Here is a 26,031-nt window from a genome sequence, read left to right as displayed (position 1 = left end):
CGCTGACCCCCAGGTATATGACTCGTGTATAAGCCGAGAGGGGGACTTTCAGCCCAAAAAAATGGGCTGAAAATCATATATATATATATATATATATATATATATGCACCGTGTGCAGAATTATTAGGCAAGTTGTATTTGAGAGGATTCTTTTTATTATTGAATAACAACTATGTTCTCAATCAACCCAAAAGACTCATAGATATCAAAGCTTAATATTTTTGGAAGTTGGAGTGGGTTTTTTTTAGATTTGGCTATCTTAGGAGGATATCTGTTTGTGCAGGTAACTATTATAGTGCAGAATTATTAGGCAACTTAATAAAAGCCAAATATATACCCATCTTACTTGTTTATTTTCACCAGGTAAACCAATAGAGCAACACAAAATTTAGAAATAAACATTTCTCCTTCGTCTCATTGGGGGACACAGAGACTGTGGGTGTATGCTACTGCCGTCTGGAGGCTGACACTAGGCATACAAAAAACAAGTTAGCTCCTCCTCCGCCGCATACACCCTCGCCTCGATAGCGGGCGGAAACCAGTTTTTTGCTTAGTGTCTTATGGAGGCACACGCTGTCTGGATCTCTCCAGGCTATTTTTTTCTAGTTTACCATGAAGATGAGACAGGGGCGACGGATCCTATAGAAAGGGTCCGATCTCCCCAAACCAACAACGGGCGAGCACGCGTTGAGTATCGCCTCCGCGTATCCTGTGCAGCGTTTTTGCAGCCGGGGAAGTCTGGGGCGGAGGAGCAGCTATTCGGCTGGGGGAGACAATAGCCCGGGTAGTTAGATGGGGAAAAACGCACACGCTTCCCCCCCTTCCTTCTCTTTCTCCCTCCCTCCCTCCGCTCCTCTAACCTGGTTCGCGCCTCCCTCCGGGTACTGGCGCGGTCCGGGAGAAGTGGGGGGAGCTGCCAGCCGGCATGGCCGAGGTAGCGGTCCGCCGGCGTACCAAGTGGGCGTACCGGCTCTAATTTAGCCCGCGGCCCAGGCCGAAGCCGCGGGCTAAATTAGAGCCGGTACGCCCACTTGGTTCCGCCCTGGGCGCAATGTCATTTCCGGCACCGCCCCCCCATCACCAGGCCGGGCATGGGGAGTCAGACGGCCGAGGTAGCGGTCCGCCAGCATGCTAAGCGGGCGGCCCGTCTCTAAATTTAGCCCGCGGCTTCGGCCTTGGCCGCGGGCGGAAGCTCCGCCCTGGGCATGACATCATTTCCGGCGCCGCCCCCCCATCACCAGGGTGGGCGCCGGATAAAATTGAGGCCCCGGCGGCAAGGCAGGGTAGGCCGCAATAACAGAAGAATCGCAGCTTACCAGGAGTGAGGCAGGCGAACTGCAGAAGCACGGGGAGAGACACGCAGGAGCGGGTAAGTGTGACCCCGTCCCGGAGCCACACTAAGGCACTACAGGGTTACCCTCCTCCTCCTCCCCCCCCCCCCCGAACCTTAAAAGAATTTTTTGTGTGGCCTACGCCAGCAGTATGTCTGGAAAAGGAAAAACGCACACGTTCCTTTATGCCGCATGCGTTTCCTGTGGGGTTATGTTCCCACAAGCGCAGACTATTAAGTTATGTGAAGCCTGCGACTCTGAACGCGCCCAGGAGCCCTACCCTGCGACAGAGCCCAGGGGTCTGGATCCCCCAGAATGGGCGTTATCACTCTCTCGGTCCATGGTTTCGCTCACGAAGGCGATTGAGACCCTTCAGGCCCCGGATAGGGGTAGAGACGACGGCTCACCTGTTTGGGAGGGGTCATCCACCTCACAAGAGCCTCCGGCCTGCAGGGGCCGCACACTCTCTAGGCAGACGCACAGGAAAAGAGCCCATACTGCGTCTCCAGGCCCCTCCGGTGCCTCAGCATCCGTGAGTGCAGCATCTCGCTCACCGTCACCATTTTCTGGGAGCGAGCAGAGTTCAGGTGATGACTGGGAAGAGTCCTTGGACCTGGATACCCCGGGGTACCGGGAGACGGTAGACAGTCTTATTGAAGCAGTCAATCAGACTCTGGGTATTGAGGATGATGTCTCCCTAACCGCAGGTCATAAGGTATCCTTTAAGAAGACCAGGAGACCACATAGAGTGTTTAGCACTCATCCTGAGTTTGAGGACATAGTGCAGCGGCACAGGGAACGTCCAGACAAACGTTTTTCAGGACAAAAAACGCTGGAAACGAGATATCCGTTCGCATCAGAGCTCTGTAAGAAATGGGCGAAATCTCCGGTAGTGGATCCCCCAGTGTCACGCCTGGCCTCAAGGTCCTTGTTGTCAGTTCCTAGTGGTTCTTCCATTAAGGACCCCACGGATCGACTCATAGAAGGTTTAGCTCGCTCAGTGTATGAGGCATCGGGATCAGCGCTCTTTCCTTCTTTTGCGGCAACGTGGGTAGCCAAAGCCAGATTCTTTGAATAAGGTCCTACAGGATAGAGATTTGCCGATGGAAGTGGCTGAGATAGCAAGTCAGATCGTGATGGCGGGTGACTATTTAATTAATGCATCCTTGGATGCGGCTAATGGCGCGGCACTAGCGGCAGCAAATGCAGTCGCCATTAGGAGAGCCTTGTGGTTAAGATTATGGCGGGCTGATTCGATTTCTAAGAAGTCTTTGACTTCCCTGCCTTTTCAGGGTAATCGGCTGTTTGGGGAGAAATTAGACAAGCTCATTTCAGATGCTACAGGGGAAAAAGCAGCTTCCTTCCACAACAGAAGATTAGACCGCCTTTTCGTCAACCTCAGGCGCGCTTTCGTGCATTTCGCACCCCCGGGTGGATGGCAGCGGCCAGTACCTCCGCCCCAGCTCGCTATGGCCAAGACAAAGAGCGTCAGGTCACGTATAGAACCAACCCGCTGGGTAGGATGCGGGTCCGCCCGCCCAAATCAAGGGGGGCCAGGTCCCAGAGGCCCTCAGCGAAATGACTCGAGGCATCTAGTACCCGAGGACAGCAGAGTAGGCGGACGTCTGCGCAGGTTCTGCCGCATCTGGGTCGCGGTGGCGCGCGACGCATGGGTGGCAAAATTAGTGTGTTCTGGGTACAAAATAGAATTTGTCAAGGATCCGCCAAGACGATTTTTTCTTTCCCGGCTTCCCAAAATGGAATCCCGGGCAGAGGCATTGCTAGGGGCCATCGAGGTGCTGCAGCGCAACGGGGTCATTGTCCCTGTACCAGAGTGCGAAAAAACCCAAGGATTTTATTCCAATCTGTTCGCAGTCCCCAAAAAGGACGGAACAGTAAGGCCGGTTCTGGACTTAAAGCTCCTGAACAGGTTCATCAGGGTCAGGCGTTTTCGCATGGAATCTCTCCGGTCGGTCATATCGTCCATGGAGCACGGAGAATATTTGGCCTCGATCGATGTCCAGAATGCCTACCTGCACATCCCTATTTTCCCCCGCATCAGAGGTTCCTTCGGTTTGCAATCGATGGCCGGCATTTCCAATTTGTGGCCCTACCTTTCGGGTTGGCCACGGCCCCCAGGATAGTCACGAAAGTGATGGCTGTCATCATGGCCATTCTACATTCTCGGGGCATAGTGGTTTTGCCGTACTTAGACGACCTCTTATTAAAGGGGCCGTCCTTTCGGGCATGCGAGGAGAATGTCAGCATTACACTGGATACCCTATCTCGCCTAGGATGGTTGATCAACGGGAAGAAGTCATCCCTTACCCCAGCTCAGAGGATTCTGTTCCTATGGATGATTTTCGACACTTCCCGAGGGTTGGTAATTCTCCCTCAGGACAAGGCTCGGGCGCTCCGGCAGGGAGTCCGAAGTCTTCAACAACCGGGCCCTCACACTATCCGGTTCGGGATGAGGGTTCTAGGAAGGATGGTGGCGGCGATGGAAGCAATTCCGTTTGCTCAATTTCATCTCCGTCCCCTGCAGCATGCTCTCTTAGCAGCTTGGGACGGGAGTCCGTTCTCCCTCGATCATCAGTGCAGGTTGCCCTCTCAGGTTCGACGGGCACTTCAATGGTGGACACGCGACTCCTCTCTTCGTCAGGGGAAGCCCTTTCCCCCAGATCAATGGTTGGTGATCACGACCGATGCGAGTCTTTTCGGTTGGGGGGCAATCTTCCGACATCACACGGCCTAGGGGCAATGGTCGCCTCAGGAGGCTCGTCTTCCGATCAACCTGTTGGAGATTCGAGCGGTGCGGTTGGCACTGCAGCGTTTTCAGCACTTGCTAGCAAGACACCCAGTCCGGGTTCAGTCAGACAACGCCACGGCAGTGGCGTACGTGAATCACCAGGGAGGCACGCGCAGCAGGGCAACCATGCGCGAGATAGAGCATGTACTCCATTGGGTCGAGAGGCACCACTCGGTAATATCAGCAGTTCACATACCAGGTGTGGAAAATTGGGCAGCAGATTTCCTAAGCCGGCAGGGCGTCGCGGCCGGGGAATGGTCCCTTCACCCCGAGGTCTTCCAGCAGATTTGCCAATGGTGGGGGACTCCAGACGTGGATCTGATGGTGTCCAGGGAGAACGCCAAGGTGGGCACATTTGTCGCTCGGTCTCAGGACCCGCGAGCAATCGCAGTGGATGCGTTGGTCCTACCGTGGAACCAGTTGTGGCTCCCATACCTGTTTCCCCCACTGCCACTTCTCCCGAGGGTCATCAGAAAGATCAAGACAGAGGGGGTCCCGGCAATTTTGCTGGCCCCAGACTGGCCCCAGCGAGTATGGTACGCGGATCTAGTGCAGCTCCTCGCAGACGTGCCTTGGCGTCTACCGGAACGACCAGACTTACTGTCTCAGGGGCCGATCTGCCACCCGAACTTAGGGGCCCTGGCTTTGACGGCATGGCCATTGAATCTTGGATTCTGACCAGGCGGGTTTTGGGCGTGAAGTGGTGGCTACAATGGTTAGCGCCCGGAAGCCGACCTCGGCGAGAATTTATCATAACACTTGGAAAGTTTTCTTTCATTGGTGTCGAGAACACGGAGTGGCGCCATTATCCTTTTCGGTCCCCAACATCCTGGTTTTTCTGCAGTCCGGACAAGACGCAGGGTTGGCGCCGAGTTCCCTTAGGAGGCAGATATCGGCCTTGTCGGTCCTTTTTCAGCGAAAGATCGCTACCAATATGCAGGTCAGGACGTTCATTCAAGGGGTCTCTCATTTAGTTCCCCCCTATAGAGCACCCATAGACGCCTGGGACCTTAACCTGGTCCTGAGTGTCCTGCAGGAGGCTCCGTTTGAACCGTTACAGGAAATTTCATTATCATATCTCTCCAGGAAGGCTGTATTCTTGGTAGCCATAACTTCCTGTAGGTGGGTCTCGGAGTTAGGAGCGTTATCTTGCAGAGCTCCTTTTCTGACGTTTTTTAAGGATAAAGTAGTCCTTAGACCACCGCCACCTTTTCTGCCGAAGGTCGTGTCCTCTTTCCATATTAATGAGGACATTGTTCTGCCTTCGTTTTGTCCAGCGCCAGTACACAGAGTGGAAAGGGTGCTCCACTCTTTAGATCTGGTAAGAGCTCTCAGGAGGTACGTGTCAAGGACAGCACCTTTTCGCCAGACGGACTCGTTGTTTGTGATTCCCGAAGGGCGCAGGAAGGGTCTCACAGCCTCACGATCGACCATAGCCAGGTGGATTCGCCTTACTATTCAGGAGGCTTACCGTATTAGAGGTGTACCGATTCCAATAGGGATAGGGGCGCACTCTACTCGGGCAGTGGGCGCCTCTTGGGCGCTTCGGCACCAGGCTTCGGCAGAGCAGGTATGCAAAGCAGCAACCTGGTCCAGCCTGCACACTTTTTGTAAGCATTACAGTGTGCATACTCGGGCCTCGTCGGATGCGAGCCTGGGTAGGAAAATTCTCCAAGCATCAGTGGCACACTTTTAAACAGGAGGGCATGCGGCTTGGATCGGTGAGTGGTCCTCCCACCCAGGGACTGCTTTAGGACGTCCCACAGTCTCTGTGTCCCCAATGAGACGAAGGAGAAACATGGATTTTTGTGAGTACTCACCGTAAAATTCTTTTCTCTGAGACTCTCATTGGGGGACACAGCACCCACCCTGATAGCCAGTTGGCTCTTGTTTATTTAATTACTATAAATTCCTTTTTTAATGTAGGGTGGTCCTTCTTCAGACATATGATTTTCCGCGTTAAGGCTAATTTATTGTTATGTTCTCCTACTGCTTTTGCACTAAACTGGTTTCCGCCCACTATCGGGGCGAGGGTGTATGCGGCGGAGGAGGAGCTAACTTGTTTTTTGTATGCCTAGTGTCAGCCTCCAGACGGCAGTAACATACACCCACAGTCTCTGTGTCCCCCAATGAGCGTCTCGGAGAAAAGGATTTTACGGTGAGTACTCACAAAAATCCTTTTTTCTGACATTCAAAAACAAAACAAAAAAAATCAGTGACCAATATAGCCACCTTTCTTTACAATGACACTCAAAAGCCTTCCATCCATAGATTCTGTCAGTTGCTTGATCTGTTTACGATCAACATTGCGTGACGCAGCCACCACAGCCTCCCAGACACTGTTCGGAGAGATGTAATGTTTTCACTCCCTGTAGATCTCACATTTTATGAGGGACCACAGGTTCTCTATGGGGTTCAGATCAGGTGAACAAGGGGGCCATGTCATTATTTTTTCTTCTTTTAGACCTTTACTGGGCAGCCACGTTGTGGAGTATTTGGATGCATGTGATGGAGCCTTGTCCTGCATGAAAATCATGTTTTTCTTGAACGATACCGACTTCTTCCTGTACCACTGGTTGAAGAAGGTGTCTTCCAGAAACTGCCAGTAGGTCTGGGAGTTGAGCTTCACTCTATTCTCAACACGAAAAGGTCCCACAAGTTCATCTTTGATGATACCAGCCCATACCAGTACCCCACCTCCACCTTGCTGGCGTCTGAGTCGGAGTGGAGCTCTCTACCCTTTACTGATCCAGCCTTGGGCCCATCCATCTGGCCAATCAAGAGTCACTCTCATTTCATAAGTCCATAAAACCTTAGAAAAATCAGTCTTAAGATATTTCTTGGCCCAGTCTTGACGTTTTGTCTTATGTTTCTTGTTGAAAGGTGGTCGTTTTTAGCCTTCCTTAGCTTGGCCATGTCCCTGAGTATGGCACACCTTGAGCTTTTTGATAATCCAGTAATATTGCAGCTCTGAAATATGGCAAAACTGGTGGCAAATGGCACCTTGGCAGCTTCACGCTTGATTTTCCTCTATTCATGGGCAGTTATTTTGCACCTTTTTTTATCAACACGCTTCTTGCGACCCTGTTGGATATTTGCAATGAAACGCTTGATTGTTCAAAAGTTTGGCAATTTCAAGACTGCTGCATCCCTCTGCAAGACATCTCACAATTTTTGACTTTTCAGAGTCCGTCAAATCTTTCTTCGGACCCATTTTGCCAAAGGAAAGGAAGTTGCCTAATAATTAAGCACGCCTTATATAGGGTGTTGATGTCATTAGACCACACCCCTCCTCATTACAGAGATGCAAATCACCTGATTTACATAATTGGCAGTTGGCTTTCAAGCCTATACAGCTTGGAGTAGGACAACATGTATAAAAAGGATGATCAAAATACTCATTTGCCTAATAATTCTGCACCCAGTGTATATATACTGTATATATATTTATATATATAATTGCCAATCGGCTCTGTCACAGCTTCCGGCGATTGTGTCACTATCCCACCATCCACCGTGGCCAGAACTACGCCAACCGCCATATTGGAACACCCAAGTTATGGGTATTCCGATGTGGCAGCCGGGATTCATATCCCCCGCCAATCAGCGCTCAGCCAATGAGTGGCGCGGGATTCAAATCCCCCACTCCGCCTGCTGAGCCAATGAGCGTTGCCACGCAGGATTTGAATCCCCCGCCAAGTCGCGCGGCACTGCTCATTGGCTGAACGCCCCTGGCATCAGCCAATGAGCGGCGCGGGATTCAAAACCCCCGCCAAAGCCGCGCAGCTCCGCTTATTGGCTGAGCCGCCGGCTGAGGCTTGGCGGGGGATTCAAATCCCGCACGGCACCGCTCATTGACTCAGCCGGCAGGCTTACATACTTACCTGACCGGGAGGAGCATTGCCGCGGCGCTTCTCTTCTCACCGGGGACTGGGGCAGGAGTGCGGTGTCGGAATCGCGCATGCGCATAACGCTATCCGGTGCCATTTTGCTGAAGACACATTTGCAGTGTGCCTTCAGCAATATGGCGCCAGACAGCGCAGTATGGGCATGCGCGTACTGCAGCATTCCTCCCCAAGCATCCGGCAGAACGGGACAGCGCTGGAGCACAGGGAAGAAAGGTGAGTATAAATGTTTTTGTTTTTTTTTTGTATGTGTGCAGTTTAATAGGGGTGAGAGGACCATACATATCAGGATAGGGGGGTGAGAGGTAGCATGCATACCAGGATAGGGGGTGAGGGGACCATGCATATCAGGATTGGGGGGTGAGAGGACCATGCATACCAGGACTGGGGGGTGAGAGGTCCATGCATACCAGGATAGGGGGGTGAGGGGTAGCTTGCATACCATGATAGGGGGATGAGGGGACCATGCATATCAGGATAGGGGGGTGAGGGGACCATGCATATCAGGATTGGGCGGTGAAGGGACCACGCATAACAGGATAGGGGGGTGAGGGGGCCATGCATACCAGGATAGGGGGGTGAGAGGGCCATTCATACCAGGATAGGGGGGGTGAGAGGACCATGTATACCAGGATAGGGGGGTGAGAGGACCATGTATACCAGGATAGGGGGGTGAGAGGGCCATGCATGCATTCAAATCCCGTGCAGCACCGCTCATTGGCTCAGCCATCGGGGCAGGGGATTTGAATCCCGCGCCGCTCATTGGCTGAGGACCAGGGGCGCTCAGCCAATGAGTGGTGCCGCGCGGCTTTGGTGGGGGATACAAATCCCGTGCGGCACCGCTCACTGGCTCAGCCGGCGGGGCAGGGGATTCAAATCTCCCGCCAAAGCCACGCAGCACCGCTCATTGGCGCATAGGCGGATGTTCACTTCTCCGTACTCCCGGGAAACGCCTATTTCTAGTATGTATGTATGTGTGTGTGTGTGTGTGTATGTATATATATATATATATATATATATATATCTGTGTATATATATATATATATATAAAAAATATGTGTATATATATGTATGTATAGTTACATATACAGTACAGACCAATAGTTTGGACACACCTCATTCAAAGAGTTTTCTTTATTTTCATGACTATGAAAATTGTAGATTCACTCTGAAGGCATCAAAACTATGAATTAACACATGTGGAATTATATAATTAACAAAAAAGTGTGAAACAACTGAAAATATGTCTTATATTCTAGGTTCTTCAAAGTAGCCACCTTTTGCTTTGATTACTGCTTTGCACACTCTTGGTATTCTCTTGATGAGCTTCAAGAGGTAGTTACCGGAAATGGTTTTCACTTCACAGGTGTGCCCTGTCAGGTTTAGTAAATGGGATTTCTTGCCTTATAAATGGGACCATCAGTTGTGTTGTGCAGAAGTCTGGTGGATACACAGCTGATAGTCCTACTGAATAGACTGTTAGAATTTGTATTAGGGCAAGAAAGTGTCCCCAAGTGCAGTGGCAAAATCCATCATGTGCTACAAAGAAACTGGCTCACATGAGGACCGCCCCAGGAAAGGAAGACCAAGAGTCACCTCTGCTGCTGAGGATAAGTTCATCCGAGTAACCAGCTTCAGAAATCACAGGTTAACAGCAGCGCAGATTAGAGACCAGGTCAATGCCACACAGAGTTCTAGCAGCAGACACATCTCTACAACAACTGTTAAGAGGAGACTTTGTGCAGCAGGCCTTCATGGTAAAATAGCTGCTAGGAAACCACTGCTGAGGACAGGCAACAAGCAGAAGAGACTTGTTTGGGCTAAAGAACACAAGGAATGGACATTAGACCAGTGGAAATCTGTGCTTTGGTCTGATGAGTCCAAATTTGAGATCTTTGGTTCCAACCACCGTGTCTTTGTGCAACGCAGAAAAGGTGAACGGATGGACTCTACATGCCTGGTTCCACAAGCATGGAGGAGGAGGTGTGATGGTGTGGGGGTGCTTTGCTGGTGACACTGTTGGGGATTTATTTGCTGAACCAGCATTGCTACGACAGCATCTTGCAGCGGCATGCTATTCCATCCGGTTTCCGTTTAGTTGCACCATCATTTATCTTTCAACAGAACAATGACCCCAAACACACCTCCAGGCTGTGTAAGGGCTATTTGACCAAGAAGGAGAGTGATGGGGTGCTACGCCAGATGACCTGGCCTCCACAGTCACCAGACCTGAACCTAATCGCGATGGTTTGGGTTGAGCTGGACCGCAGAGTGAAGGCAAAAGGGCCAACAGGTGCTAAGCGTCTCTGGGAACTCCTTCAAGACTGTTGGAAGACCATTCCCGGCGACTACCTCATGAAGCTCATCAAGAGAATGCCAAAAGTGTGCAAAGCAGTAATGATAGCTAAAGGTGGCTACTTTGAAGAACCTAGGATATAAGACATATTTTCAGCTGTTTCACACTTATTTGTTAATTATATAATTCCACATGTGTTAATTCATAGTTTTGATGCCTTCAGAGTGAATCTACAATTTACATAGTCATGAAAATAAAGAAAACTCTTTGAATGAGAAGGTGTGTCCAAACTTTTGGTCTGTACTGTATATATCCTATTTTAATTTTTTTTTCAAATTAGGTTTTCATAATAATTTCTTTAACAAAACACACCTTAAAAAAGGTCTATGAGCTTTGACAATGCAAACGAATATTTTATTTTAGATTTTAGTCAAACTAACCATAGGAACAAACACAGTAAACTGAGACTTCCTCTCAGCAGCTCACATGGCAGCTTTGCTGGGTAGATCAGGATAGTACCAGCAGAGTTATTTCATGATCATTGAAAGAGAAGCAATTTAATCTATGACTGCTTTGTTGGAGGCTTGGATCTATCAGGATACTAATGCTAAATTTGAAGTACTTGACATACCTCAAATTTAAAACTATGGACTATAATGCAGTAATGCAATTTAGAATTAATATAGTTAATGGTTGCATACAGTGGCATGTAAATGTTTGGACACACTTGGTCAAAATTACTGTTATTGTGAACAGTTAAGCAATTTGAAGATGAAGAGATCTCTAAAAGGGCTAAAGTTAAAGATGACACATATCCTCTGTATTTTAGGCAAAAAAGTTATCTTTTACATTTTAAAAATTATGAAAAGGAAAATGGGCAGATGCAAAAGTTTGGATACCCATAGAGATTTATGTGCTCAGATAACTTTGACCAAGGTTTCGCACCTTAATTAGCCTGTTAGGTTTATAGCTAGTTCATTATCACATTAGGAAAGGTGAAGATAAGGTCTGGAAGACCAAGCAAAATTTCATGAGAGTTGCTCCTAGAATTGCTAGAGAGGCAAGTCAGAACCCCCGCTTGATTGCAAAAGACCTTCAGAAAGATTTGGCAGACTCTAGAGTTATGATACATTGTTCTTCTATTCAGAGATACCTGCGCAAATATGGCTTTCATGGAACAGTCATCAGAAGGAAACCTCCCCTGCATCCTCACCATAAAATTCAGCATCAGAAATATGCAAAAGAACATCTAAACAAGCCTGATGCATTTTGGAACCAAGTCCTTTGGACCGATGAGTATAAAATAGAACTCTTTGCCACAATGATCAAAGGTATTTGTGGAGAAAAAAGGGCACATAATTTCAGGAAAAGAACATCTTGCCAACCTTTAAGCATGGTGGAGGATCAATCATGCTTTGGGCTTGTAGCCAATGGCACAGGGGACATTTCATATGTGGAGGGAAGAATGGATTCAATGAATTTCAGCAAATTTTTAATGTAAACATAAGACCATCTGTAAAAATGCTGAAGTTAAAAAGAGGATGGCTCTACAAATGACACATGACAAAATGCACAATAGACTACCTCAAAAGGCGCAAGATGAAGGTTTTACAATGGCCCGCACAGTCCCCTGATCTGAACATCATTGAAAATCTGTGGCTAAACCTCAAAATAGCAATGCATGCAAGACGACCCAGTAATTTCACAGAACTGGAAGAATTGTCCAATGAAGAATGGATGAAAATCCCTCAAACAAGATTTCAAAGAATCTTGGCTGGCTACAAAAACATTTACAAGCTGTGATACTTGCAAAAGCGGGTGGTACTAACCATTCAGGGTGCCCAAACTTCTGCATCGGCCCATTTTCTTTTTTGTAATTTGTAAAATTTAAAGTTTTAAAGTTCAAAATATATATAATTTCAACTTCAACTTGCTTCACTGTCCACAATAACAGCAATTTTGACCAGGGATGCCCAAAATTTTACATGCCACTGTATATTTTATCGCACTCAAAGTGCTGTAATGTTTGTCTGTTTGTTTGCTAGCGCATTGTAGTCGCCTGCACATTTATTTCATTTTTCTCGGCGGTGTTTTCTATATTTCTAAAAGTAAATTATTGACCAAAGTTCAATATGCTTGTTAATCTATTCGGAATGATATGGCAGACTTAACCTTAGAATGAAATATGAAGAAATCTATTGAAATGAACTCTACTTTTCAACTGTTTAGGGACATGTGTAAAAGCGAGAGCAAATCTCCATCTCCAAATGAGTCCAAGAAGGCCTCAGACAAAGGTAAAACAGTAACCATGTAATTGAACTATTCCCTTTTAAAACTATTTGCAGCTAAAATATGTGTTAATTCAAGGGTGTAAGAAAAAGTTTTATATACTTTATCCATGCCTACCACTGCTATCACCAGGGAAAATTATTTTTATTTCGGTTTCTGATTTGAAAAAGTCAAATGCCATTTTTCATTTTATTTGATATATCCTAAAAATGATAATAGAATGCTGTAAAAGAAAGATTATTACCATGTATCCAACCATGTATTTATTAACCTTGCTTTCTGCACTGGACAACAGTAATGCTGGAACTGAAAAGAGCCTTCCTCAAACTGTTCTCACAAAGTTGGAAACATGCAGTTGTCCAAAATGTCTTGATGTGCTGAAGTATTAAGAATTCAATGGGACTAAGAAACCTGAGACAGTCCCTTAAAAATACCCCATAGCATTATCCATCCTCAACCAAAGTTTACAGTTGGCACTATGCAGTCCACAAGTAATATTATTTTTACTTTCACCAAACCCAGATTCGTCCATCAGATTGCGATATAGAGAAGTTTAATTTGCCACTCCACAGAACACATTTTCACAGCTTCAGGGTCCACTGGTGGCATGCTATACATCACTCCTGCTGACTCTTTTGATTGTGCTTGGTGATGTAAGGCTTACATATATCTGCTTAGCCATGGAAACCCATACCCTAAGCCTCCCAGGCATTGGTTTTGTGTTGGTGTAATGCTAGTAGAGGTTTGGAGCTCTGCAGTTATTACTTCAGCAGACCATTGCCGACTTTTATACACTATGGACCTAACCCCTTGTCAACCACTGCTTTGTAACTTTATGTGACTTTATGTGGTCTTTATGTGACTGAGTTGCTGTAATTCCTAAACGCTTTCACTTTCCAATAATACCACTCACCTTTGACTGTGGAGTATTTCGGTGGGGAGAAATGTAATCATTGATTTGATGCAACGATGACTTCCAATTACAGGACTACACTGGTATCACTGAGCTCTTTAGAAAGTCCCAGTCTCTCACTAATTTTTGTAAAGACATAGTGTATGGCTATAATCATGGAATTTTGTACACCTATGACAATAGGACTGAATGAAAAACCTGAAATCAGTGATTAAGAGATGTTTCAGTACATTTGTCCAAACAGTGTACATGTTTAAGTAAGTAGTATATCACACAACACCAGGTATATATATATATATATATATATATATATATATAGTACATTACATGCCCATGTGGATACACATTGTGGATTTGTCGCACACCTGCCATTTAAAAATGATGTACAGGACATTTTTGTAGTTAATAGGCCACCGCTCAGATACCCAAGAAGTAATTCTGTTTCAATTGACTTAAAGGGAATCTGTCACCCCATTTTTGCCCATCAGCTGCGGCCACCGCCATCAGGGCCTTATCTACAGCATTCTGTAATGCTGTTGATAATCCCTCGATGTAACCTGAAAGATAAGAAAAACGAGTTAGATTATACTCACCCGGGGTCCGGTCTGATGGGTGTCGCGGTTCGGTCCGGGTCCTCCCATCTTCTATCGATGACATCCTCCTCCTTACTTCTGCCGCGGCTCCTGCGCAGGCATACTTTATCTGCCCTGTTGAGGGCAGAGTATAGTACTGCAGTGTGCAGGCTCCGGACCTCTCTGACCTTTTCCGGTGCCTGCGCACTGCAGGAGCAGCAGCAGAAGTAAGAAGGAGGACGTCATCGCTAGAAGATGGGAGGCGCTGGACCGGACCGCGACAACCCACTGCACCCCCCGATGAGTATAATCTAACGTGTTTTTCTTGTCTTTCAGGTTACATGGGGGGCTTATCTTCAGCATAACAGAATGCTATAGATAAGCCCCTGATGGCGGTGGCCGCATCTCATAGGCCGAAAATAGGGTGACAGATTCCCTTTAATTCATTTTTAAAATATAAAGCAAGAATTACTTTCCTAAACCAAAGACATCATCGAGGTTACCTCCGGCACACAAAACTAAGCCCTCACCCAACCATCACGATCACGAAAATTAGAGACGCTACAGGTATGGAAAAATGGCGCAATTTTTTTTTAAACAAATTTTGGAATTTTTTTTCATTACTTTGATAAAAAAGAACCTAGACATGTTTGGTATCTATGAACTTGTAATGACCTGGAGAATCATAATGGCTGGTCACTTTTAGCATTTAGGGAACATAGTAAAAAAAAAAGCAAAAACAAAAAACAACTGTGGAATTGCACTTTTTTTTGCAATTTCACCGCACTTGGAATTTTTTCTCCCATTTTCCAGTACACGATATGTTAAAATCAATGGTGTCGTTCAAAAGCACAACTCGTTCCGCAAACAATAAGCCATCACACGACCATATTGACCGAAAAATAAAAAAGCTATGGCTCTGGGAAGGAGAACGAAAACGCAGAAATGAAAATACTTCTGGTCATGAAGGGGTTAAATAACAAAATCAAGCATTATTTTAAGACACCTTTTCCAAAAATTGAAGCGAGAAGGAAGGTAGGAAACATTTCTAAGATCATATTATAAACAGGTTAAGCTAGTATTAAACCTTCTTATTTCAGAATATAATTTAGCTAAACATTTAGATTTTTTTTTTTACGTCTGTATGTCATTTTCCTGTTATTCCGCCACAGACCTTTATGATGTTCTATAGTCTTATCACATTATTATTTACTACTGTGTTCTTCCCCAGTAATTCATAGATTGTGAGGCCATCGGCCATTCCCTGGGCCCGTTTGTCGTATTTGTATTACAGCCGTATCTCAGCAGGCTTTCGTTTGTTAAACGAGTTCTTTTTGTTGCGGTGAGCATTTTGAAGAAACAGTCGAACAATGTACGAAGACTTAAGACTGTGGGAGAGACTTTACACTGCTGCAGTGTTGCTAAGGCTCCTGGAACTCTGCTAAAAACAGAAGCCAATCGCTGAACGCTGGGTCGTGTGTTGTGACCAGTAGAGATCTGTGTGTTGTGAGTACACCACTGAGACCGCAATCACTCGGCAATCCTCAATACTCATTTGTTTTTTTTAAGTTTCCTGTTCATTATCTAAAACCCAAAGTGATGCATGCAAAACCGCTTCACAAGGCTATTGACATAGTTTGAAACAGAAAAAAAAAAGTGATGACTTAGTTTTGGGAGAAAATAAAAGGCAGCATTGCCTAAAATATTACCCAAAAGCTGCGTCAGTTGAGACGTTGTGCACATCCAATGTCCGAAACTCCAAAATGACAGTATGTCCGGTGCATCTTCAGTGTTAGATTGCAATTTAACCTGTAATACTCCATTAACTTGATTTTAAAGCATTAGTGTTTTTGCCTGTTATTTCAATGTTTTCACATTCTCTACTGCAGTTTTAATAAAGGTTATTGCTCATTATGTAAAAAAACAGGAGTAAAACTGTGGTGTTAGTGCACACTTACTCTAAGGCCGGGGTCACACTTGCGTAGATTCTTTCATGCAAGAGAATCAGTCCAATTATGTCACTCTTATCAAACTCAAAGGCGAGCGTGAACAGAGTGTCACTTTAGTGTGATCTGATTGTCTCGCATGAGAAAATCACAGCACAGGTACAGAGAAGATGGAGAACTTAATTTCTCCATCTTCTCCATTGTCTGTGGGGGAGTCTCAACCAAGTGCAGTCCAATGTTTAACATGCACCCATAGGCTTGTATGGGTGCTGAATGAGCATGAATGAAAAAAAAAGTTGTAGAATTGCACTGCCCCATAGTGTAATGGGTCGCCCTCCCAGGGCTGTGGGGTACTCGGTACCGGGCCGGTGTCAGGGGGATGTGTCACAGCAGTGGTGACCCGGTCCGTGGCCCTGGGCGCCCAAGTACTGGGGAATTGTAATGGTGTAATGGAATAGTTCATGACGCCACCTGTGGTGTTCGGCAAGGGAGATGTTAAGCTGACGCTGCAGACAGATCCGCGGGGACTGATGGTATGGTGCAGCAAAGATGTAGTAACTCCCCACAGGTGAAGCTATAGTCCCAGGGCAGTGTAGATGTGGTTGGCACGGGGATGTAGTGGTGCCGGAAAGGTAGGAAGCAGACAAGACACAGAGGGGTGCAATTTCTGTACCTTAACTTGATAGCTGCAGTCCAGGGTCCTGATTACAGATGGTAATGGAGCAGGCTAGCCTGGAAGCAACTCAGGGATTCTCTCTCACAGACGGGCTGTGCAGTCTCCTTCCTAGCGCCTTGTGGTATGAAGCACTCCAGTACTTAGTTACTCTAGAGTTCCTCCTGTCAGATGTTCCCAAGAACCTCACTTGCACGGCAGACAGCTGTAGCCTCTCTCGGGGACTCCTCTCTAGTCCTGGCTCTCTATCCAAGCTGCTGTTGTGCCTCAAGTCTTAGATGGGAGTAGGGCATTTACAGCCTCCTACTCCTCTGGTATCTGCTGTAGGACCTTTAGTATCCGTACAGCCGTGAAGACCAGGCTCCAGTTTGTGCGCTGTCAAGCTGAGGGAGCTCTCCTTCCTAGCTCAACCTCCAGCTTCCTTCTCCCCATCTGCACACTTCACCCTCCGCCGACTGACTGACCACTCCTTCCTCTTGGCCCTCAGAGGGCACCCCTCCCCTTAATCCTGGTTCAGAGTTCCCCCTGGTGGCCTGGAGTGGAACTGTGTTGCATGTATGGATTGACTGCGAGAGAGACCCATCATTGCCTCCAAGCCTGGCATTACCCTCCCCTGGAGGAAGGCAAAGCCACTGTGGCAGCCATACTCCTAGAGGCGCCACATTCCCCCTAGTGCAAGTCAGTACTCCTGGGCTGAACAACAAAAGAAAAAATGAATAACATATAAACAATTGAACAATAATAATTTGTACAAGATTTGCAAAAGGTAAAAATGTACAAAAACCAAGAGCTCAAAAATGGTCCTATGATGATAAGTCCAGCATCAATGTCCATGGTCCATTCCTGGGCGCAAATGATGAAAATTTTTGACCACACACAAGTCCTGTGGTTCAGTGTCCATAAAGAAAACTCCAAGGGATCTCTTACAGGTTACCTGTAGGCACAAAACTTGAAAAACAGTTACATATTTACACAATTTCAACAATTACATTACTTTATATACGGTATCTAGCTGGTAGTATGCCTTGTGTGGTGCGGGTAGACCTGCATACTACTTTTGTAGTGGGTAATGTACTGGATACACTACTGGGGGTTCTTTGTAACACAGGGATACTGGACTGACTGTGACCTCTTAGACTCACCAAGAGTACAACAGGTTCACCACTGGCAGGGCGAGGGTTCTCTGGCTCCACTGCTGGTGTGGCATCTGCTACCCGATTTTCCTGATTCTCTTGAGTCACATCTTCCTGTGCTACCAATTGGGGAAACAGCAACACTGGCACCACTATAGCATCTTTCACTCTAGTCCAATTCGCAGGGAATTCTCCAAGCACTGTGCTGACCTTCTCTTCTTCCATTATGGGCTGGATATTATCTGGTTCTTCTCTTCTTTCTTTCAACTGGTCAGGACACAACTTCAAATGATCTCTTGATACCGCTGCTGAGGTCTCTCCTGCATCTTTACTCACAAGGCATACCTTAGTATTATCAAAGTTTGAGGGCAGAATGGTATAAGGTTCAGCTTCCCATTGATCATCCAACTTGTGCAATCTTCTCTTCCTTTTCAAGACCTGTTCTCCTGGCAACAAAGGAGCGGCAGGTGCATTTTGATTGTAAAGCTTCTGCTTCTGCCTTGCCTGGGCCAGACTCTTCTCCACACATTCTTGAACCCTCCTGTACTGTTGCTGCCTCTCTGTGTCCCAGTCAGCACCTGGTGATGTCACTTCTGGGGTCAGGACTCCCATGTCCAAGTCAATAGGCAGCTTACCAGGTCTTGCTCTCATTAAGTAGGCTTGGGTACAGTTGGTGGAGTTCACTGGAATATGGTTGTAAAGGTCTACCAGGTCGGGCAACTTCTCTGGCCACAGATTCCTCTCCTCCAAGGGCAAAGTCTTCAGGAGATCAATCACCACCTGGTTCATCTTCTCGCACATGCCATTGGTCTGTGGGTGATACGGTGTTGTCCGGATCTTCTTACAACCATACAGGTTACAGAATTCTTGGAACACTTCTGCCTCGAAAGCTGGACCTTGATCTGTCAGCACTCTTTCAGGATACCCATGTGGTCTACAGAAGTGCTGCTGGAATGCTCTGGCTGCTGTCCTGGCAGTTTGATCTTTGACAGGCACAACTACCAGGAATCTTGAGTAGTGGTCCACAATGGTGAGTGCATAGATGTAGCCTGACCGGCTTGGAACCAGCTTCACATGGTCCAGGGCTATCAGCTCAAGGGGCTGTTTGGTGATGATTGGCTGTAGAGGAGCTCTCTGGCTGTCTCGATCCTTTCTGCGCAGTTTACATCGTCCACACTCCCGGCACCACCTCTCAATGGCTTTCCTCATACCAGTCCAGTAGAATCTCTCTCGGAGCAATACTTCCAACTTCTTCCATCCAAAGTGTCCAGCTCCATTGTGGTATGCTTCCAGGACCATTGATGCCTCCCTCTTTGGAACTATCACCTGCCAAACCAGCTCATGAGTGCGGGCATTGATACTCCTCCGACACAGCTTCCCTTCATAAATGAACAGCCGGCCCCTCTCCTTCCACAACTGCTGAGTTTCTTCATGAGCATCCGACTCTGGACGTGAGTCAGCTCGTGTCAGCAGCTCCTTCACCAGGCGGACTGCAGGGTCACTATCTTGCTTTTCTGCCCAATCATGATGGGGCAATGGGTTCAGGGTGACCTCCTTCAAGCCAGACCGTCTGTTTCTCACTCCTTGAGCACGCTGGGCCGCAAGTGGCCGGTGGAAAGGAGGTAGCTCTATCTCTTCAAAAGCCTCAGGGTCTTCTCCGGCATCTTGTGCTCAAGGAGTGAGAAACAGACGGTCTGGCTTGAAGGAGGTCACCCTGAACCCATTGCCCCATCATGATTGGGCAGAAACGCAAGATAGTGACCCTGCAGTCCGCCTGGTGAAGGAGCTGCTGACACGAGCTGACTCACGTCCATTCTGGACAGCGCATCAGCATTGGCATTCTTGTGCCCTGCCCGGTACTTGATGGTAAACTCATAGTTCGATAGCCGAGCCATCCATCGCTGTTCCAGTGCACCTAGTTTTGCAGAGCCCAAATGGCATATAATTGAACTCACAGAGACCCATTGGAGTGGGAAATGCTGTTTTCTCCTTGTCTGCTTCTGCCACGGGAACCTGCCAATACCCACTAGTGAGATCTAAGGTAGAAAAGTAATTAGCAGTTTTAAGTGCAGCCAATGATTCCTCAATTCTGGGTAATGGGTAGGCATCTTTATGTGTAATGCTGTTAATTTTCCTGTAATCAACACACATTCTCATGGTACCATCCTTTTTCTTTACAAACACTGTTGGAGCTGCCCAGGGGCTACAACTGTCTCTGATGACCCCTGCCTCCTTCATCTCCCTCAACATACTCTTAGCACACTGGTACAGTGTTGGGGGTATAGGTCTGTACCTCTCCTTTATGGGTGGATGGTCTCCCGTGGGGATATGATGTTGAACCCCCTTTGCCTGCCCAAAATCTAGTGGGTGTTTACTGAATACCCGCTCATACTCTTGTGTCACTCTGTAAACCCCATTTTTCTGGTATGAAGGTGTAGAGTCAGTTCCCACCTGCAGTTGCTGACACCACTCATTTGGCTGCTTCACAGAGCCGTTGTCCTCCACCTGATCAGATGAGACCAAGGATTCTGCTGCCTGCAAAGAGTTGTTATTAACGGTGAGCAGCTTAGCAACTGTGGCGTACCGAGGTACCGTGGCTTCCTCTTCCCCACAATTCAAAAGGCATACAGGTACTCTCCCCTTTCGTACGTCAATCACCCCTCATGCTGTCAGGACAGTTGGCCTGCTCTCGGAGTATACTGGTTCTACCAGCGCATGGTAATCTCTCCCTCTAAGACCTATAGCTGCCCGACACCAAACCAACATTTCACATCTGGGGGGTATTACAATGGGGAAGGCATCACTCACTTTGACGCTGCCAATCTCTCCACCAGAGAGTTTTACCTGTTGCCTTTGCATCAGGGCTCGGATCTCCTTCTGCAGGACTCGTTCTCCGGAACCAGCAGTCTCAGCCACCTATTGCAACAAGACAATAACCTCGGACAGACAGTTTTCAATTACATTTGTACCAAGAGTCATCATGGGATTACATTCACGTCGATCAATATCAACAACTATTAAACCTTGATACTTTAGTTCTACCTGTCCCACTTTGACAGTAATTTCTTTACATCCTATCTGCGGTAAAGACTGACCATTACTAGCAACTACTGTCAGTTCATCAGTTGGGCCACGGGTAAGCTCTGAATCAGCCCAATATCTCTTGTACAGAATGTACGGCATAGTGGTCACCTGAGAGCCAGTGTCCAGCAAAGCGTTCATGGGGATGCCGTCAATCACCACAGGAAGGATGGGTCTCCCTCCCACATACTTGGCTCTCCAGTTCTTTGGGCCTGGGGATCCTACTCCTGGGGGTTGGCCCTTTGCCCCAGGGGTTGCTCGTTTAAAGGACAGTACCTGGCAAGATGACCTGCCTTGTAGCAGCGACGACAGATGGGATGTCTGTCCTGGTCATAGCGATCGTTGTTCCTTCCTCGAAGTGGCGGGGTTCTCCTCCTCTGGAGTCACGGGACATCCTCTGGACTGGAAGCAAACTGGATCTTTTCTTTGGAGGACACTTGTAGGGACTGCATGGTTTTGTTAAGTGCAGCCATCCCTTTGGTCAGCTCCTGGACTTGAAGACGCAGCTCCTCAGTTGGATCTTTATCCAGAGTTTGGGCATCAGCCTCCACAGGGATGGAAGGGAAAGATGGGGCTTCCTGATGGTAGGTGATCGCTAGGCGCCTAGGGGGAGCTGGACGGCTGTCATTTGATTCCTGCAGTACCAGAATAGCCCTGTCCTTAAATTCAGCAAAGTCCAGATCAGGGTTTTGCAAGATTATGATACGCAACTGTCCTCTGTGGGTACTGGACAGGGGTCCCTCAATGAACTGCTCCTTTAACAGTTTATCTTCCTTTACGCTGTCAGGATCAACTTGCTTGACTGCTCGCAGCGCCTCCTGCAGGTTGAGAGCATAATCCCTGATACTGTCCTGCGCCTTCTGTTTACAGCCAAAGAACCTCATCTTGATTTCAGCTGCAGTGCGAGTGTCAAAGGTGCTTCTCAGCTTGGCTAGAATCTTTTTAACAGTCTCTTTATCAGTATCCTGCCAGGCTTTCACCTCTCTCTGTGCTGCACCCGTTAGCTGTCCAATCAGGATATTCACTTTCTGGCTTTCAGACACAGGGTATACTCTAAACAAGCTCCACAGCCTCTCTTTAAATTCACTCAGGGTGTGTGAGTCACCCGAGTACTGCGGTAGACAGGCCACTCCCGGTATGTAGGGCATAGACAGCGGCATTATGGAGACCGCTGCAGTGGGCGCTCCTCCTGGCGGTGCTGCGGGGTTGACAACGGCGCCTGCCGCTGCATCGCCATTTGGTGCGGACATCTTCTCCCCTCCCTAGTTAACGTTAGCCAGGGCCGGGGGTTATGGGAGCTCACCGGCGGCCACTTTTCAGGTCCGACGCTCCGGGCTGTAGGCCTCAGCTCCTCCTCCTCTCGCGCCTGTCTTCTTTCCTCGCGCGGCACTTCACTTCTTCGCACGCTGCGGCAGGCTCCGCCCACGAAAGCCCGCCTCTTTCTTCCCGCGCGCGCCAAGCAGCGCGGTAATGGCGGCAACTGGCGCCAATTTCACACAGTCTTTTGCACAAACACAGTCTATGGCACACAGGACCCGGGGGTACCGGGCTCCGTAATCCTGTTCATGACGCCAAATTGGGTCACCCTCCCAGGGCTGTGGGGTACTCGGTACTGGGCCGGTGTCAGGGGGATGTGTCACAGCAGCGGTAACCCGGTCCGTGGCCCTGGGTGCCTAGGTAATGGGGAATTGTAATGGTGTAATGGAATAGTTTGTGACGCCACCTGTGGTGTTCGGCAAGGGAGATGTTAAGCCGACGCTGCAGACAGATCCGCGGGGACTGATGGTATGGTGCAGCAAAGATGTAGTAGCTCCCCACAGGTGAAGCTATAGTCCCAGGGCAGTGTAGATGTGGTTGGCACGGGGATGTAGCAGTGCCAGAAAGGTAGGAAGCAGACAAGCCACAGCGGGGTGCAATTTCTGTACCTTTTCTTGATAACTGCAGTCCAGGGTCCTGATTACAGATGGTAATGGAGCAGGCTAGCCTGGAAGCAACTCAGGGATTCTCCCTCACAGATGGGCTGTGCAGTCTCCTTCCTAGCACCTTGTGGTGTGAAGCACTCCAGTACTTAGTTAGTCTAGAGTTCCTTCTGTCAGATGTTCCCAAGAACCTCACTTGCACGGCAGACAGCTGTAGCCTCTGTCGGGGACTCCTCTCTAGTCCTGGCTCTCTATCCAAGCTGCTGTTGTGCCTCAAGTCTTAGATGGGAGTAGGGCATTTACAGCCTCCTACTCCTCTGGTATCTGCTGTAGGACCTTTAGTATCCGTACAGCCGTGAAGACCAGGCTCCAGTTTGTGCGCTCTCAAGCTGAGGGAGCTCTCCTTCCTAGCTCAACCTCCAGCTTCCTTCTCCCCGTCTGCACACTTCACTCTCCGCAGACTGACTAACCACTCCTTCCTCTTGGCCCTCAGAGGGCATCCCTCCCCTTAATCCTGGTTCAGAGTTCCCCCTGGTGGCCTGGAGTGGAATTGTGTTGCATGTATGGATTGACTGCGAGAGAGACCCATCATTGCCTCCAAGCCTGGCATTACCCTCCCCTGGGGGCGCCACAGTAACATTGGGCCGAGGAGTGTCCGATAAAACCCTCATATCACTGTTATAAGGCTGACTCACTGCGCCCTAACGGTGCATCCTATCAGTGCATCCTATCAGCTGGGTTCAGACTCGAGTCTAAGCTTCTGCTTGAGAAAGACAAATTGTAACTAGGTCAGATTTTTTTGATCTGCTATGGGATCTGTTGGGTTTCCTCCTTATGGTGGATCTAAGTACATATGTTTGTTCACTTTTATTCAGTTAAGGTAAAAGAATAAACACGTTTTTTCTTTATTTTCTTAAAGATAGCCTAACAAGAACTTTGTGATGGAATCCGTAACTACACATTGTGATCGGTAGTGAGGGCTACCAGTGGGGTGTCAAAATTCAGTCCCTTTTATGTAAGCTCTTGTTGATATTGTCCACAAATTGAGAAAATAGATATCCGGCACCGTTGTGTAAAAAAATACCCTGAATGTCTGCACATATATTTTTCACATTAATAAAAAACACCTTAATCCCACTTGGAACGGGTGCTCAATCCCATATTGATAAAACAGAACATTTTGTTGTAGAGAAAGAGAAAAAGCAGGATGGCACTCACCGTTCATGTGAATCAAATCACTTTATTTCACATACATAAGGCATCGGCATAAGCACGGGAGCAATGTGCTGGAAGTCGGACAACAGCCGTTTCGCACTCAATACGCTTCAACAGGACCTGTTGAAGCGTATTGAATGCGAAACGGCTGTTGTCCATCTTCCAGCACATTGCTCCCGTGCCTATGCCAATGCCTTGTGTATGTGAAATAAAGTGATGTGATTCACATGAACGGTGAGTGCCATCCTGCTTTTTCTTGTTGATATTGACTGCGGGGTCTGATGGGTTTACCTACATTGTTATGGGAAGTCAACTTTTAGTTATAACTACCGTAATTCCCCCTACTGGCTGTTGTTTTTCATCATACGAAAAAAAAACATACATCCAATGCTTACGTGTATGAGAGTACAACCCCCAAAAAGCTGCAGTATCCATGAAAAGTACATGTATGGAAGGGTGCAAAAAGTATTTCCTGCCTGTGCTGTCAATTTCATGGTTTCGAAAGGTGTTAATACACGTTGTAGTAATTCCAGAAGTATTTGGCTATATCCTCACAACGTCTTTTAAATGCAGGTGAATCCGTGAGTTTTTCAAGCATAAGACAGTTTGGGAAATTCTGGCTTTTTTTTTTTATTTTATACCTTAAGAATCTTTTGTATTGTTTTATTGGTCATTTCCTGAGCATTTTTCTGACTGTTTTGGATGCTGGTGTATTTTTTATTTATTTTTTGTTTAGTGTTTATCCATGGTTTTTGTGACAAATTTTGTTACTGTAATTTTCGCGTTGTTTTTTTTCACTCCACTGAATAACGAAGAAACCAATAATTTTTTTTGTTCAGAAACGAAGGCAAAACTCTCCAAAAGACGTATGGGCATCTTTTGAGCTTTTCCATTGACTTCTGTGGTGTTTTCCGATCCGAAAATGCCAGAAAAATGGTTAGGTTATTTCTTTTAACTGCTTGGTGTTTTTGTAAACCTGAAGCAGTTAAGACATTCAAAAGCCTGACCATATGCATATTAAGTTAGTTTCCCACAAATTGGTTTCACACAATAATGCATACGTCCATTTTTTTGGTTGTTTTCTGATAGGTTTCTAAACCCACCTGAAAAAGACATTTACCTTTAGGTAAAAGCTGTATTTCTGGTTGAAAATCGGATGATTTTACATATGCATATCTGAACCCAGCCTAATTGACTAGGAACAGAAGTTGATTAGAAACGGATGGAACAGAAGGTTGTGATTAGAAATGGATGCAGCTGATTCCTTCTCACAGTTGTCCCAGGACCGCATATTCCATCCACTGGGGTCATGGTAGTTGCTCAATTTGCTATTCCCAATGTCTGCTTTTTGGGTAGTGAAATTGCAATAGTGCAGGCCTCTTGGTTGTTTTTGAAAACCATAGGTGTTAAAGGATACGCAGCCGGGGGGAAGGGATCACCCCAATCCCACCACTGCCAACATTTTGTCAGGGAACGCAACTCCTATGCGTCCAATCATGAGGGCAATTACGCGGTGCCTCCACAACTAGGCCAGTTATTGGGGAACTCACAGGGAGCGTAGCGTATGGTATATACACTTCCGATTCCAGCTCATGGGTTTTATAAAAATCAGCTTCTCTACATGTCTGACAGCCATTCCATTCCAGTGTCGGTTGAATTCCAACCAGGGTACACCTCACTCTACTTAATGTACTTCTGTTTAGGTGATCACTTGAACCAAATCTTATTTAACGAAGGAAAGTATAAAAAACCCTGCTGTGGTGTTCACAATCCTCTTGCAATAGGACAAGCTGGATGGCAAATTAAATGCTAGTAATATCCCAAAAGTAATAGGAATGAAAAAATAATTTTTAACCATGCCAAAGGAGTTGAAAAGAAAAGTCTTGTGTGAGGAAAAGAAGGGCTCAATTCTGGATTTAATAGCAGAGGGATGCAGTGAGCATCATGTT

General features: G+C 47.2%; 1 protein-coding gene across 5 annotated transcripts in view; it reads left to right on the top strand.

Moving 5' to 3' along the window:
• ARMC2 (armadillo repeat containing 2) overlaps nt 1–26,031 on the top strand; it is a 286,378-nt gene that overhangs the window by 144,769 nt on the left and 115,578 nt on the right. For all 5 annotated transcript variants that reach the window (XM_073576046.1, XM_073576045.1, XM_073576050.1 and 2 more), the window contains one exon: nt 12,571–12,635. In XM_073576046.1, coding sequence (XP_073432147.1) covers nt 12,571–12,635 — 65 coding nt within the window. The remainder of the gene's footprint in view (nt 1–12,570; nt 12,636–26,031) is intronic.

This window comes from Dendrobates tinctorius, unplaced genomic scaffold, assembly GCF_039654945.1.
Source record: "Dendrobates tinctorius isolate UK_male_01 unplaced genomic scaffold, ASM3965494v1 ptg000046l, whole genome shotgun sequence".
NCBI classification, from domain to species: Eukaryota; Metazoa; Chordata; class Amphibia; order Anura; family Dendrobatidae; genus Dendrobates; species Dendrobates tinctorius.
Note: the sequence above shows the minus strand (reverse complement) of the source record. Positions and strands in the feature narration are given on the sequence as shown.